Source organism: Oncorhynchus kisutch, linkage group LG15 (assembly GCF_002021735.2).
Source record: "Oncorhynchus kisutch isolate 150728-3 linkage group LG15, Okis_V2, whole genome shotgun sequence".
In the NCBI taxonomy this organism is placed as follows: Eukaryota; Metazoa; Chordata; class Actinopteri; order Salmoniformes; family Salmonidae; genus Oncorhynchus; species Oncorhynchus kisutch.
The window spans coordinates 54736595-54748515 of NC_034188.2; the positions used below are offsets into that span (position 1 = coordinate 54736595).

Sequence of the window (11921 nt, forward strand, 5' to 3'; positions counted from 1 at the left end):
CTGCGTTGACCTAGCAACCGTTTGTTTACAACCTGTCCTTGAGTTCATTCATTGCAGACAAGACGGGCAACATTGTTGCAACTTTTGACACGAACCAGTGTTTCACACCGCACAGTAAAGGTATGGTAAGAAGAGAGATTTAGCTCGCAACTTATATTTTACTGACATTTTGCAAGCCATGTTTGTTAGCTAGTTTGCTCAAGTTTATATGACAACTTGCTAGCTAGCTAGCGTGCTAACATTACTGTAGCGAGTCAAATAAAATAAATGCCCATCATAGTTAGCTACTGTAGCTAATTGCTATTTAGTTGGTAGTTTGCCAGGCTATTTACTAGTTTTGGTAAAACATGATCTGCCTTATTAATCTACCTTATTGAGTGACATTTGTGATGTTGTTTCTTTATTGAAAGGAAAGATGATTGTTTTCCCCCCCTTCCAGACTGAGAGAATTGCAGTGGAGAAATGTCTAGGTTGATGGACCCTCCGCCCAAGTTCCTGCCACCAGAATGGAGGCTTGTAAACCAAATACATTATGGGAATGCGGAGGCTGAGCGTTCACGCTCTGTGCGACTCACGGCTGAGAGTAAGAGGCTGATAGAGGAGAGTGGCATGGCAGCCAAACGCATGCAACAGGATGCCAACAAGAGACTGGGTAAGATTACATCAATTAGAAGAGGTGATAACATCATCTGTTTCTGTCAAAGTAGTGGTTGATCCATCACTGCAAACGAATGGTTTGTCTGTTCCACTTTGTAATGACACATACATTACATGACAACCTCTGATAATACCCAACCTTACACCATTCTTACCATCCTATCTCTGTGTTCAGAGCAGAGAATCCATGACATCAAATTCTGGAGGACAGAGCTGGACCAGAAGTTGGAAGAGGTTGTCCAGGAGATTGAGGTGCTGATATCCTATAAAAGCCGGGTGGAGAGAGCCTTGGAGAGCTGTGCCGAGCCCCTCAGAGTTGCCCTGCAGTGCCTGACTGAACGGTGAGGAGTAAACTCCCAATCAGTCAGTTGGAAAATGCAGTGATACACAAATAGGTGGGAAGGAGTCTTCTCACTGTTCCAACAGGGACCTAGAGTCACCAGACTAAGACCAACAGATACATAAGGAGATCCTTCAGTTGTCGTGCAACCTGGTATCAGAGCATTTCGTGTTATGCTGTATGTAAATTCTAGGGATTCCATTTAGTATGATATGTTACGTTTCATATGGTATGTATTAATTTGTGGATGTGCATCACCCATTTTGTTTGATATGTTACGAATTACAATTCATATTATATGTTACCAATTTGTAAAATGTACAAAATGTAATGAATTTGCTAAACGTACAGTGTTACAATTTTTTTTAATGTATGATATGTTACAAATTCTGGCTAGGTGGCTAACTTTAGGTTTAGGCTAGGGGTTGGGGTTAGGTTTAGGAGATTGGTTAAGGAAAGGGTTAGCTAAGATGCTAAGTAGTTGCAAAGTAGCTAAAAAGTTGTAAGTAGTTGAAAAGTTGATTATTAGCGAAAATGCTAAAGTTATCCATGATGAGATTTAAATTCACAAACTTTCGGTAGCTTGGTGGGTAGGAGTGTTGGGACACAGTAACCGAGATGTTGCTGGATTGAATCCCTGAGCTGACATGGTAAAAACCTGTCTTTCTGCCCCTGAGCAAGACAGTTAACCCACTGTTCCCCAGGCGCCTATGACATGGATGTTGATTAAGGCAGTCCCCAGCACCTCTCTAATTCAGAGGGGTTGGGTTATATGCGGAAGACACATTTCTGTTCAATGCATTCAGTTGTACAACTGACTAGGTATCCCCCTTTCCCTAGACCTTCGCGTTATACCCTACTTTTGATTTTTGCCTTAAGTGACCATCTGTCTCCATGTGTGTTTCAGGCAGAGGCGTGTTTCCATTGACCTGGTACATGACGACGTGGAGCGGGAACTGATGAAGGAAAGGGAGGTGATCGAGGGAGTGGCATCCCTGCTGAACCGCACCCTGGAGCAGACCAATGAACAGATCAGGTGGGTGAGGGGAGGAAGTGGTTCATCACACACACACGATCAAGTCTCATTATCTCATTATTTTTCTGTTCTGGCTCCAGACTGAACCGCTCTGCAAAGTACTACCTAGAGAAGGACCTACGGGACAAGTTCCAAGCAGAGCAGATTGATGGTTTCTGCTCCATCCTCACAAGCACCTCCCCGAATATTGACAACGCGACAAGTCAGACATCGCTCGCAGCACCAGGGTAAAACGCTGACGCTTTGTGTTTGTGCAATGTGGGGCAGTAGGAAATACAATGAAACAAAAGATCATCCCTTAATCTTCACCAGGAATGCAGCCTCACCTGCAGCAAAAGTCCTAATTCTACAGATAGAAATAGAAGGCCTGTCACAGTGCTTTGTAATGGATAGTTGGGGCATTCTGCATACAGTAGGTCCATTAGAAGCATTATTCCCTTCAGCCAGCAGAGGTCAGTGTAATACCTCCTCTAACCACCCTACTTATCTAAACCTTTTCTACCGGTTAAAATTTTTTATTTTACCTTTATTTAACTAGGCAAGTCGGTTAAGAACAAATTCTTATTTACAATGACGGCCTACCCCGGCCAAACCCTAACGACGCTGGGCCAATTGTGCGCCACCCTATGGGACTCCCAATCACGGCCGGTTGAGGTACAGCCGGGTTAACCTGCCGTCCTTTCATGACACGCTGAACAAAAAACATACAACATTTAATCCCTCCAATCCTAGTGCCACTGTGACACCAGAGGAGTGGGAGACCTTCTCCAACATCAACATCCTCAAAGCAGAGCGCGAGAAGAACAACTCCCTGTCGCTGAGGGCTCTGGTGGACAGCCTCCTGGAGCAGACGGCTGCTGACATGCGCAGGCAGCACAAGGCTATGGGCACTGCCCTCCGGCTGCAGGTCCAGGAGACCAAGGCAGCCAAAGGACAACTAGAGGACCACTTGGTAAAGGTAAGCAGGAATGTGAAAAAGTGTTTATATGCTTAACCCAAGCCATTCCCCCCCCTATGATTAGTTACTGAAGCAATTCCCACACATTTTAAATTACAGTCATTTAGCAGACGGTCTTATCCTGAACGACGTACTGGCGCAATTAGGGTTACACGTCTTGCTCAAGGGCACGTCGGCAGATTTTTAAACCTAGTCAGCTCAAGGTTTTGAACCAGCGTCCTTTCAGTTACTGGCCAAACACTCTTAACCACTCAGTTACATGTCACCCTGGGATTAGTTACTGGAATGATCCCCCCGATGATTAGTTACTAGAATGATTCCCCCTATGATTAGTTACTGGGATGATTCCCCCTATGATTAGTTACTGGAATGATTCCCCCTATGATGAATTACTGGAATGATTCCCCCTATGATTAGTTACTGGAATGATTCCCCCTATGATTAGTTACTGGAATGATTCCCTCTATGATTAGTTACTGGAATGATTCCCTCTATGATTAGTTACTGGAATGATTCCCCCCATGATTAGTTACTGGAATGATTCCCCCTATGATTAGTTACTGGAATGATTCCCCCTATGATTAGTTACTGGAATGATTCCCCCTATGATTAGTTACTGGAATGATTCCCCCTAAGATTAGTTACTGGAATGATTCCCCCTATGATTAGTTACTGGAATGATTCCCCCTATGATTAGTTACTGGAATGATTCCCCCTATGATTAGTTACTGGAATGATTCCCCCTATGATTAGTTACTGGAATGATTCCCCCTATGATTAGTTACTGGAATGATTCCCCCTATGATTAGTTACTGGAATGATTCCCCCTATGATTAGTTACTGGAATGATTCCCTCTATGATTAGTTACTGGAATGATTCCCTCTATGATTAGTTACTGGAATGATTCCCTCTATGATTAGTTACTAGAATGATTCCCTCTATGATTAGTTACTAGAATGGTTCCCTCTATGATTAGTTACTAGAATGGTTCCCTCTATGATTAGTTACTGGAATGATTCCCTCTATGATTAGTTACTGGAATGATTCCCTCTATGATTAGTTACTGGAATGATTCCCTCTATGATTAGTTACTGGAATGATTCCCTCTATGATTAGTTACTGGAATGATTCCCCCTATGATTAGTTACTGGAATGATTTCCCTCCTTTCCCCCTTAAAAGGTTCTGTCAGAGGTGGCCAGCCAGGAGTGTAACCTGGAGGCCCTGCGCGTGGCCATCGACGACAAAGCAGGTCCCCTGAAGGTGGCCCAGACGCGGCTGTCCGCCCGCAGCCAGAGACCCAGCATCGAGCTCTGCCATGACCCGGCCCAGGTCCGCCTGCTCTCAGAGGTCCAGGAGCTCACTGCACACATCAAGAGGTGACGATGCACTCCACTTTCCTGTCTACTGTACCTAACTCTTCCTACTGATCTCTTCTAACCTATCTAGGATTTCTGGCCACTATTTTCACTTCAACTACAAGTCAAGCTATTTTGTAGTACTTTACAGTCATGTTTTAGCTCTGTACGAAGTATAAGATTAGTTATCCTGACACAACCCAGTGATCAGTGATTCTCTACACTCATGGTTTTGTTATTCAAACAGGATATCACAGCTTTCATTTCAAGTCTTTTTGTTTAGTAGATACAGCATCTCTGTTTAAGAGACTTTTCCCGAGCGTATTATGTGAATGACATATTGAATGTTTCGCCTATTTGCCATGAGTTGTAGTAGTCTCCCATTGTCCTGTGTCGACCCTGTGACCCCCCCAGACTGCGAGAGGCCCAGGCCCAGTCGGAGATGGAGCTGCTGGCCCTGACCCGCTCCCAGCTGATCCTGGAAGAGGAGATCCAGGTCAAGTCCCACTCTCTCTACATCGACGAGGTCATCTGCACCCAGCTCCGCCAGCCCATCTCCATCCACAGCTTCTGAATACCACTCCCACCATGACAAGCCTGCTCCCTGATCTCTTTGTGCTGTCTTGCATCAACAGATCTGGGACAAGCCTAGACCATGGCCACAGTGGGGCTCTTTAGATTATGCTGACATACCCAGGCCAGCATTTTACATTTGACTGATAAATAAAATATGAGGTATACATTGTGATGGAAAGTTGGAGTGCTTGTATTGTTTGCATCAATTTTAATACAATATTTGGGTTTGAAGAAAAGCAAGATCAGAGTTGTGGAGCGTGTGTTTATTTACAGCGATGGCGGTGTGTGTGTGTGTGTGAAAGAGAGTGTGTGTATTTGCCAGACCCATCATGATTGTGCATCAAATTGTAGTTCCTTCCTCCTCTTCCTTTAACTGGTGCTAATATACAAAAAAAAAATGCTTTCTTTATGGACCCACGTGTCTGTCAGGCAGGAGTCAGAGCATGGGGTAGGAGATGGCAAAGTAATGGAGCTCGGAGTTGATGAGTTGTCTGTAGCGAGAGTACACCTCCTCCAGCTGCTCATCCTCGTCCTGAGTCTCATATTTGTTGATGTAGATCCGCACCTGGGACACAAACACAAGCAGATTATAAACCAGACAGTATATTGCTCACATAATACAGTAATGCACATTGCTATAGCTAGGTACAGCACATGAAGTGTCATCAGTAGTAGAGGAAGGAAAATGGGACCTGCCCCTTTAAGAACTGACAAAGATGACTGCCCAGCTGAAGGCTGTTTCATTTATGACCCAAACAGACTTTAAAATGCCTGCAATATCCCTGTTCACTGGGCAGGAGAACACAGCAGGCTAGTGTGTGGAGCTTGTGTCAGTAAATTGCTTCAATGCCAGGACATAGATTGGTGCGCAGGTTGGTAGGCTCCCAGAGCTCTGGCTCACCTTGATGGTCCTTAGGATGATCTTCTTTTCCAGGCGTTTCTGCAGCAGCCGGTCCAGGAAGCTGATGTCCAGGAATGCCCAGACCTTCATGTAGACCAGCTGGCTGCACAGCAGCACCACCTCCAGCAGCTCCTCGTCCACAGACTCGTGGCTGTTGTTCAGGTCCAGGGTCAGTTTCTAACCCACGGAATGGGGTGGAGAGAGATTCACGACACTTCAAGAATGGAGTCATGTTTCTTGTTAAAGTATGAGCTCCACCGACTTCCTATTGACAGTTCATTCATTCCGTGGATTCATTCCGTATCGCGGAAGATCTGCATAACAATGTAAAGGTTGTTTCCGATTGAGCTGACGTATGCAGTGTTTACTGTGAACGCAGTCTCCACAAACGCGGCAACATTAGCTTTAAAATGTACATTTTACGCGATACTTCTGCAATACCGATTGAATGCAGTCCTTGGGGATGGTTTCCCTGACATAGATTAAGCCTTGTCCTGGACTAAAACACATTCTCAATGGAGATTCTCTTAGTCCAGGACTAAAACACATTCTCAATGGAGATTCCCTTAGTCCAGGACTAAAACACATTCTCAATGGAGATTCTCTTAGTCCAGGACTAAAACACATTCTCAATGGAGATTCTCTTAGTCCAGGACTAAAACACATTCTCAATGGAGATTCTCTTAGTCCAGGACTAAAACACATTCTCAATGGAGATTCCCTTAGTCCAGGACTAAAACACATTCTCAATGGAGATTCCCTTAGTCCAGGACTAGGCTTAATCTGTCTGAAATGCATGGATATAAAAAGACAATGTACGAACATGAAAAAACACTTTATACACTACACATACTGTGCAGACTTATTCGCCACACCAACCAGTAGCCTAAATGGTGCCATCATCGCTCCATAGCTGACTGCTACTGTGTATTGCCGGGTAGAGAAACCAATCCTCACCTGTAAACAGCTCCTGTAGTAGGGCACTAGGTTGGTAAGGGCAGGCTTGACACTCCAGTCCTGTTCACTGAAGTAGCAACTGGTGAGACTGAGCGAGCGCAGTGGGATCTCTCTGAGCAGAATCCTCCCCAGCTTGTCCATGTCGAGGATCCGCTCCACTGTGATATGCACACGGAGGTCGGGACAACGCTGGGCCAGATGGGACCAGGCATCCCCCCAGACCACCTGGATGTGGGGCTCGTGGATATGGCATCGTATGGTGAACGTCTGCAGGGACCCTCCCCCGTCCAGGCTCCTACACGCCGCGGACAGGGCCGCCAGCAGCTCGTCCGACAGGCAGCTGTAGTTGAGGGTCAGGGTGCAGAGGCCCTGGAAGCGGTTCATGACCTGGGGGAAGGCGGGGCTGATGAAGACGGCCAGCGGCTGTGAGAAGAAGTCCTCCAGGTTGAGGTGGGTGATGCCGGGCCGGCGGCCCAGGTGGATGTGCTGCTGAGATGCAGCCACGGCCTCCAGCACCTCCAGGCCCTGGGGCAGGTTGAGGCGGGCCCCTCGCAGGCTCAAGTAGCCCAGGCGGGAGCTCTCGCGGCGCAGGTAGAAGGTGAGGCTGCGCACCAGCGCCTTGCGTACGCTGCGGCACCAGGCGGCGCGGTCCAGCTCCATGTGGTTGACAGTTAGGCGGCGTAGTCCGCCTCTGGTTTTACGCAGCGCGGCGAGGAAGGTCCTCAGCGTCTGCTGGAAGCGCCGGGACACCAGAGAGTTGAGGGGGTGGGAGAAACGGATCTCCAGATCCTCCAGGTAAGCGCCGTAGGTCTTGGCGTAACACACGGCCGTCTCCAGCTCCGAGCGGCGGGTTCTGGAGATGCGGCCGGAGAAGTTGAAGGTTCGAACCCTCCAGAGAGAGGGCGAGCGCATGACGTGGTGCCAGTGGAGACACACCAGGGCCGCCTTGACACGGTCACGGTCATGCAGCCACCAGAACACCTGCCGCAGACACACGTCCGGGAGGTTAGCCCAGCCCAGTTTAGGCTCCTCATTTTCCTCCGCCTCGCCTTCTTCCTCCTCCTCCTCATCCATTATCTCTATTCCTTCATCCTCCCCCCCCTCTTCTTCTTCATTTTCATCCTCCGAGAGCTGTTCCTCTGGATCCTCGGAGTAATTCATTTACAAGGAAAAGTTTTGCCCAACCACTCACGTCTCTCAGATTCATCCACCAAATGTAAAGAAATAGTTCTCCCTGTAGTCTGAAATGTATTCTATGTGACTCTGGGGTTCACTTGGACTACAGCGAAGCAGAGGACACATTGACACGTGTCCGTTGGGTGGCCATCAATGTGTCCCAGTTGTCACCTGGAAATGACGAGACACCAAAACTGAAGCTCTGGAACCTTCACAGCTTTTATTGTTGTCACCATGAAACCAAAGAGACACCTTGTGACATCACAATAGGAGAAGATAAAACCAGTATTTGGATCCATTATTAACAAAAAATATAATATCCTTAAGTGTGCGTACAGCAAAACATTTGATTGTAAATCAGTTATGTACATTAGTAAACAAATATTAAAATGTACAAATTTTGATGAGTTCAATGACGGAGAAAACATTCCCATTTTCAGAACATACTGCATTTCAGTTGTAAACAATGTATTATACAACAATCATAGAATAGGACACTTGTTCTCTTGTAGAGAAGAATCCTGACTAATATAATAAGTCCTAATCTCTTACTGTTACCCCCAACCCATCCAGTCACCAGAAATAACTCAACTGCCTCTGAAATACAAATTTTCGGCTAAAAATAACTTGCGATTTGCTCAAATAAATCACGACTAACCTTGTTCATTGTGTTATTAATAATTTGTCAACCACTACACCAATTCACCATGGAGTGATCCTTCAGAAGTTCTGAGCACGTTTCTCATTTCAAGTTGACATGGATTTGACATTTAGTCTGAAAGAAGAAACAAAAGACCCAGTTAGTTTGTCTCTTTTTCATCACTCCAAATGATTAAAAAGGGGACCAGGGTTTGGGTCAATTCCAGGGTTGGAGACTGAATTGAAATGGAATTGACCCAACCCAGAAGGCTACTGTGTTTTTGGGACAGCGCTGTACCTCATGCCATCGTAGTGTGACTACGGGGAGAGCCAGGTGACAGTGGGGACAGGTGCTGATCTGGTCAATATTCCCCTCTCTCCCCTCTTGCCTCCTGCCTTGGGCTGAGAACAATGCGGACTTCATAGAATTGGTCAAAAGAGGACTGGGCTGTTCCTGTTCAGCCTCCTCTGATGTGTGGTCACACCACAGCTAGCAGTTGGGGAAGAGATTTGAACAAGTAATTTAAACACAAAGCTCTTTCCATGGAGAATCTGCATTGAGAATACTTGTTTGTCCCAGAAGTAGGCTTAATATAGGTGGCAAAACAAGGAGGAATGATCTGATGATGATGACTTGGGTTCATGCTGTTGAATAAGAACATACCTGATGTTCTGCCATCTCCTCCAATGGGAAAGACCTCATACAGCTCCTGCAAACCACTGCTGTTCGCCTGCCTGCATCCAGAAAACACCACATTAGTTTGAATATTACACAACATTGAACACCATCATATCAAACTCATCTGACTGGATAGTGATTACGATTTCCATTTTCCAATGGGTTGAATATTACATATGGCAAATCAACTTAAACTGAAGTGTGGGGGTAGCCTCACCGTTGGAGGATGGTGGGGAGGGGTTATCGGGAACATAGAGGTCAGGGCAGATCTGGGCATGCTCCGGCTGGTCCCTCAGAGTGACGTAGCATCCGCAGTCGGAGCAGCGCTCGGTGCGACTGCCACACGCCACGCTGTGCTCCGCCATGGCCGACAGCCGCAGCTCCAGCTGGCAGAACTCACAGCACTGCAGCCTTTCCTTACACTCGTCCGACTGAGGGGGGGTGGGTGGGGGGGGTGATTCATTCTTTATAACAATCGTTATTATACACCTGTATCAATTACAGTTTGATTATGACGATCATGCAGAGGAACTCATTCCAATCCATTCACTGAAACGGCATCGCCATGGTGTGTGTGTGTGTGTGTGTGTGTGTGTGTGTGTGTGTGTGTGTGTGTGTGTGTGTGTGTGGCAATGCGGGTGACCGTTGAGCAGTCTCACCTCATGGTCCAGTAGCTGGCAACGCTCCACCTTTTTGTTGCACTTGGTGCATTTCACCTGTGGGAGTGATGAAACGTCAATATATCGAACATATACAATTGGGCCCTTTATCTCTCAACATCTATTCAAGTATTTGGAAGTGATCCTGGTTTCATTACAGCAGAGTGGTTTACCTGGGTGTGTTGGTCCTGATGATGCTGCTCCAAAAGCTGTCTGGGAACCGGCTCATCACAGTCTGGACACAGGCACAGGAACCGCTGGCAGTGGGACTCGTGCAAGGCAAAGTTGGACACAGCCACCTCCTTGTGACTGACAGTTGAACACGAGCACAGGAGAAGTGTTAGAGGCACCACAAGACCACTGACCTGAGTGGGCAGTGGTTTAAAGTACTGAAGTAAAAATACTTGAAAGTAGTACTTTAAGTTGTTTTTTGGGGTATCTGTACTTTACTTGATTATTTATATTTTCGACAACTTGCACTTTCCCTTTCAAAGATTCTAGACTATGATTCCATGTATTGACTGAAATGCCTCTTGTAAAGCTGAAATTGTGGCAGCCCAGTGAATATTATTGACAATGTATCTTATTATGAAGTGAACAGTCTCTCTCAACAAACTAAGGCATATATTCTACCAGTTCATGCTGAAGAATATCCACTGTTACTTTGATGCTTTCTTTTGGACGTTTTACATATTAAAATGTTTAATTATCTCACCACTGGTCACAGACACGGGTTGTGTCCTCTTCTTTGTCTGCCATCGCGTAAAAGGTGTAAATTATGATTCCAAAACCAGTAGCTTACGCCCGACCAAGCATTTAAAACCAATTGTTTTACGCCCAACTGGTGCAACCCGTCTCAGGAGACGTAGGAAATAGCATTGTGAAACTAGCGACATTGAGGTCATGTGATCATAGTGCTAATTTTCTAAATAAAAGTAAACCTGGAGAAATGTTACTTGGCTGTTACATTACGTTTTTCAGATCGAAAATCAATATTGTTTAAAGTTACGTCAATTGAAAATAGAAACTAGATTTTTTTCAACATGTTAAGCGTTGGTCCCATCTTTCATGAGCTGAAATTAAAGATCCCGGAAAGATCACGAAAAGCTTATTACTCTAATTTTGTGCAAAAATTTGTTTAGATCCCTGTTAGTTAGCATTTCTCATTTGCCAAGATAATCCATTCACCTGACAAGTATGGCACATCAAGAAGCTGATTAAACTGCATTATCATTGCACAGGTGCACCATGTGCCGGGGACAATAAATGGCCACTCTAAAATGTGAAGTTTTGTCACACAACACAATGCCACAGATGTCTCAAGTTTTGAAGGAACGTGCAATTAACATGCTGACTGCAGGAATGTCCATCAGAGCTGTTGCCAGAGAATGTAATGTTCATTTGCCTACCATAAGCCTAAGTGTAAGTCTAAATGTCATTTTAGAGAATTTGACAGTATGTCCAACCGGCCTCACATCCGCAGACCACGTGTAACCACACCAGCCCAGAACCTCCACATCCTGCTACTTCACCTGCGGAATTGTCTGAGACCAGCCACCAAGACAGCTGATGAAACAGATGAGTGTTTCTCTGTAAAGCCCTTTGTCACCATTACAAAAGGTGTGTTTTAGTATCCGCTGAACCTCTCCTAATAACATCCAGGTAAATACCATGGAGATCTACGGCCGAAATCGACCATCCCCGCTGACAAAAATGTACATTCTCAACGAACTATGCAGGTATTCCTAGGAATCACCCAGAGAGCTACCATTCCTTCATCTGGAATAATTTCTTTAAGCACATTGACATCAAATCTGGATCCACCCATATTCTGGATGAGTACGCTGCCAACCTCATAGAGGAGTGTGATTCCTTCTCGGAGAAGATCAAAGCTGCTGGAGGAATCGACCTCTTTGTTGGAGACGAACGATGATGATAGGATAGAGTATATTATTATATTTATTCAATTCTATTCTAAAGCTGCTG

At 45.7% G+C, this 11921-nt stretch overlaps 3 protein-coding genes across 4 annotated transcripts; 1 reads left to right on the forward strand and 2 right to left on the reverse strand.

Annotated features, from left to right (window-relative positions):
- The first annotated feature begins 4 nt into the window (after positions 1 to 4).
- On the forward strand, positions 5 to 5166 carry LOC109905512 (tektin-1). The gene is made up of 8 exons (XM_020502916.2): positions 5 to 120; positions 440 to 652; positions 833 to 998; positions 1905 to 2033; positions 2114 to 2260; positions 2766 to 2991; positions 4173 to 4369; positions 4763 to 5166. The coding sequence occupies exons 2-8, from the start codon at positions 463 to 465 to the stop codon at positions 4920 to 4922; spliced, it is 1215 nt and encodes a 404-aa protein (XP_020358505.1). The 5' UTR covers positions 5 to 120; positions 440 to 462; the 3' UTR covers positions 4923 to 5166.
- On the reverse strand, positions 5143 to 7964 carry LOC109905510 (F-box only protein 39). The gene is made up of 3 exons (XM_031790551.1): positions 6783 to 7964; positions 5826 to 6002; positions 5143 to 5489 (listed from the first exon to the last, which is right to left on the reverse strand). The coding sequence occupies exons 1-3, from the start codon at positions 7941 to 7943 to the stop codon at positions 5361 to 5363; spliced, it is 1467 nt and encodes a 488-aa protein (XP_031646411.1). The 5' UTR covers positions 7944 to 7964; the 3' UTR covers positions 5143 to 5360.
- A 53-nt stretch (positions 7965 to 8017) lies between these two features.
- xaf1 (XIAP associated factor 1) lies at positions 8018 to 10820 on the reverse strand. Of its 2 annotated transcripts, XR_004203118.1 has the most exons (8): positions 10651 to 10820; positions 10109 to 10244; positions 9936 to 9992; positions 9494 to 9707; positions 9262 to 9332; positions 8896 to 9087; positions 8617 to 8733; positions 8018 to 8129 (listed from the first exon to the last, which is right to left on the reverse strand). XR_004203118.1 is itself a non-coding variant. In XM_020502917.2 (7 exons), the coding sequence occupies exons 1-7, from the start codon at positions 10692 to 10694 to the stop codon at positions 8701 to 8703; spliced, it is 747 nt and encodes a 248-aa protein (XP_020358506.1). In that variant the 5' UTR covers positions 10695 to 10820; the 3' UTR covers positions 8159 to 8700. The 2 variants fall into 2 exon arrangements, 1 of the variants encoding a protein (XP_020358506.1); XM_020502917.2 differs by lacking the exon at positions 8018 to 8129 and having other exon boundaries at positions 8159 to 8733.
- Between the last annotated feature and the right edge of the window lie 1101 nt (positions 10821 to 11921).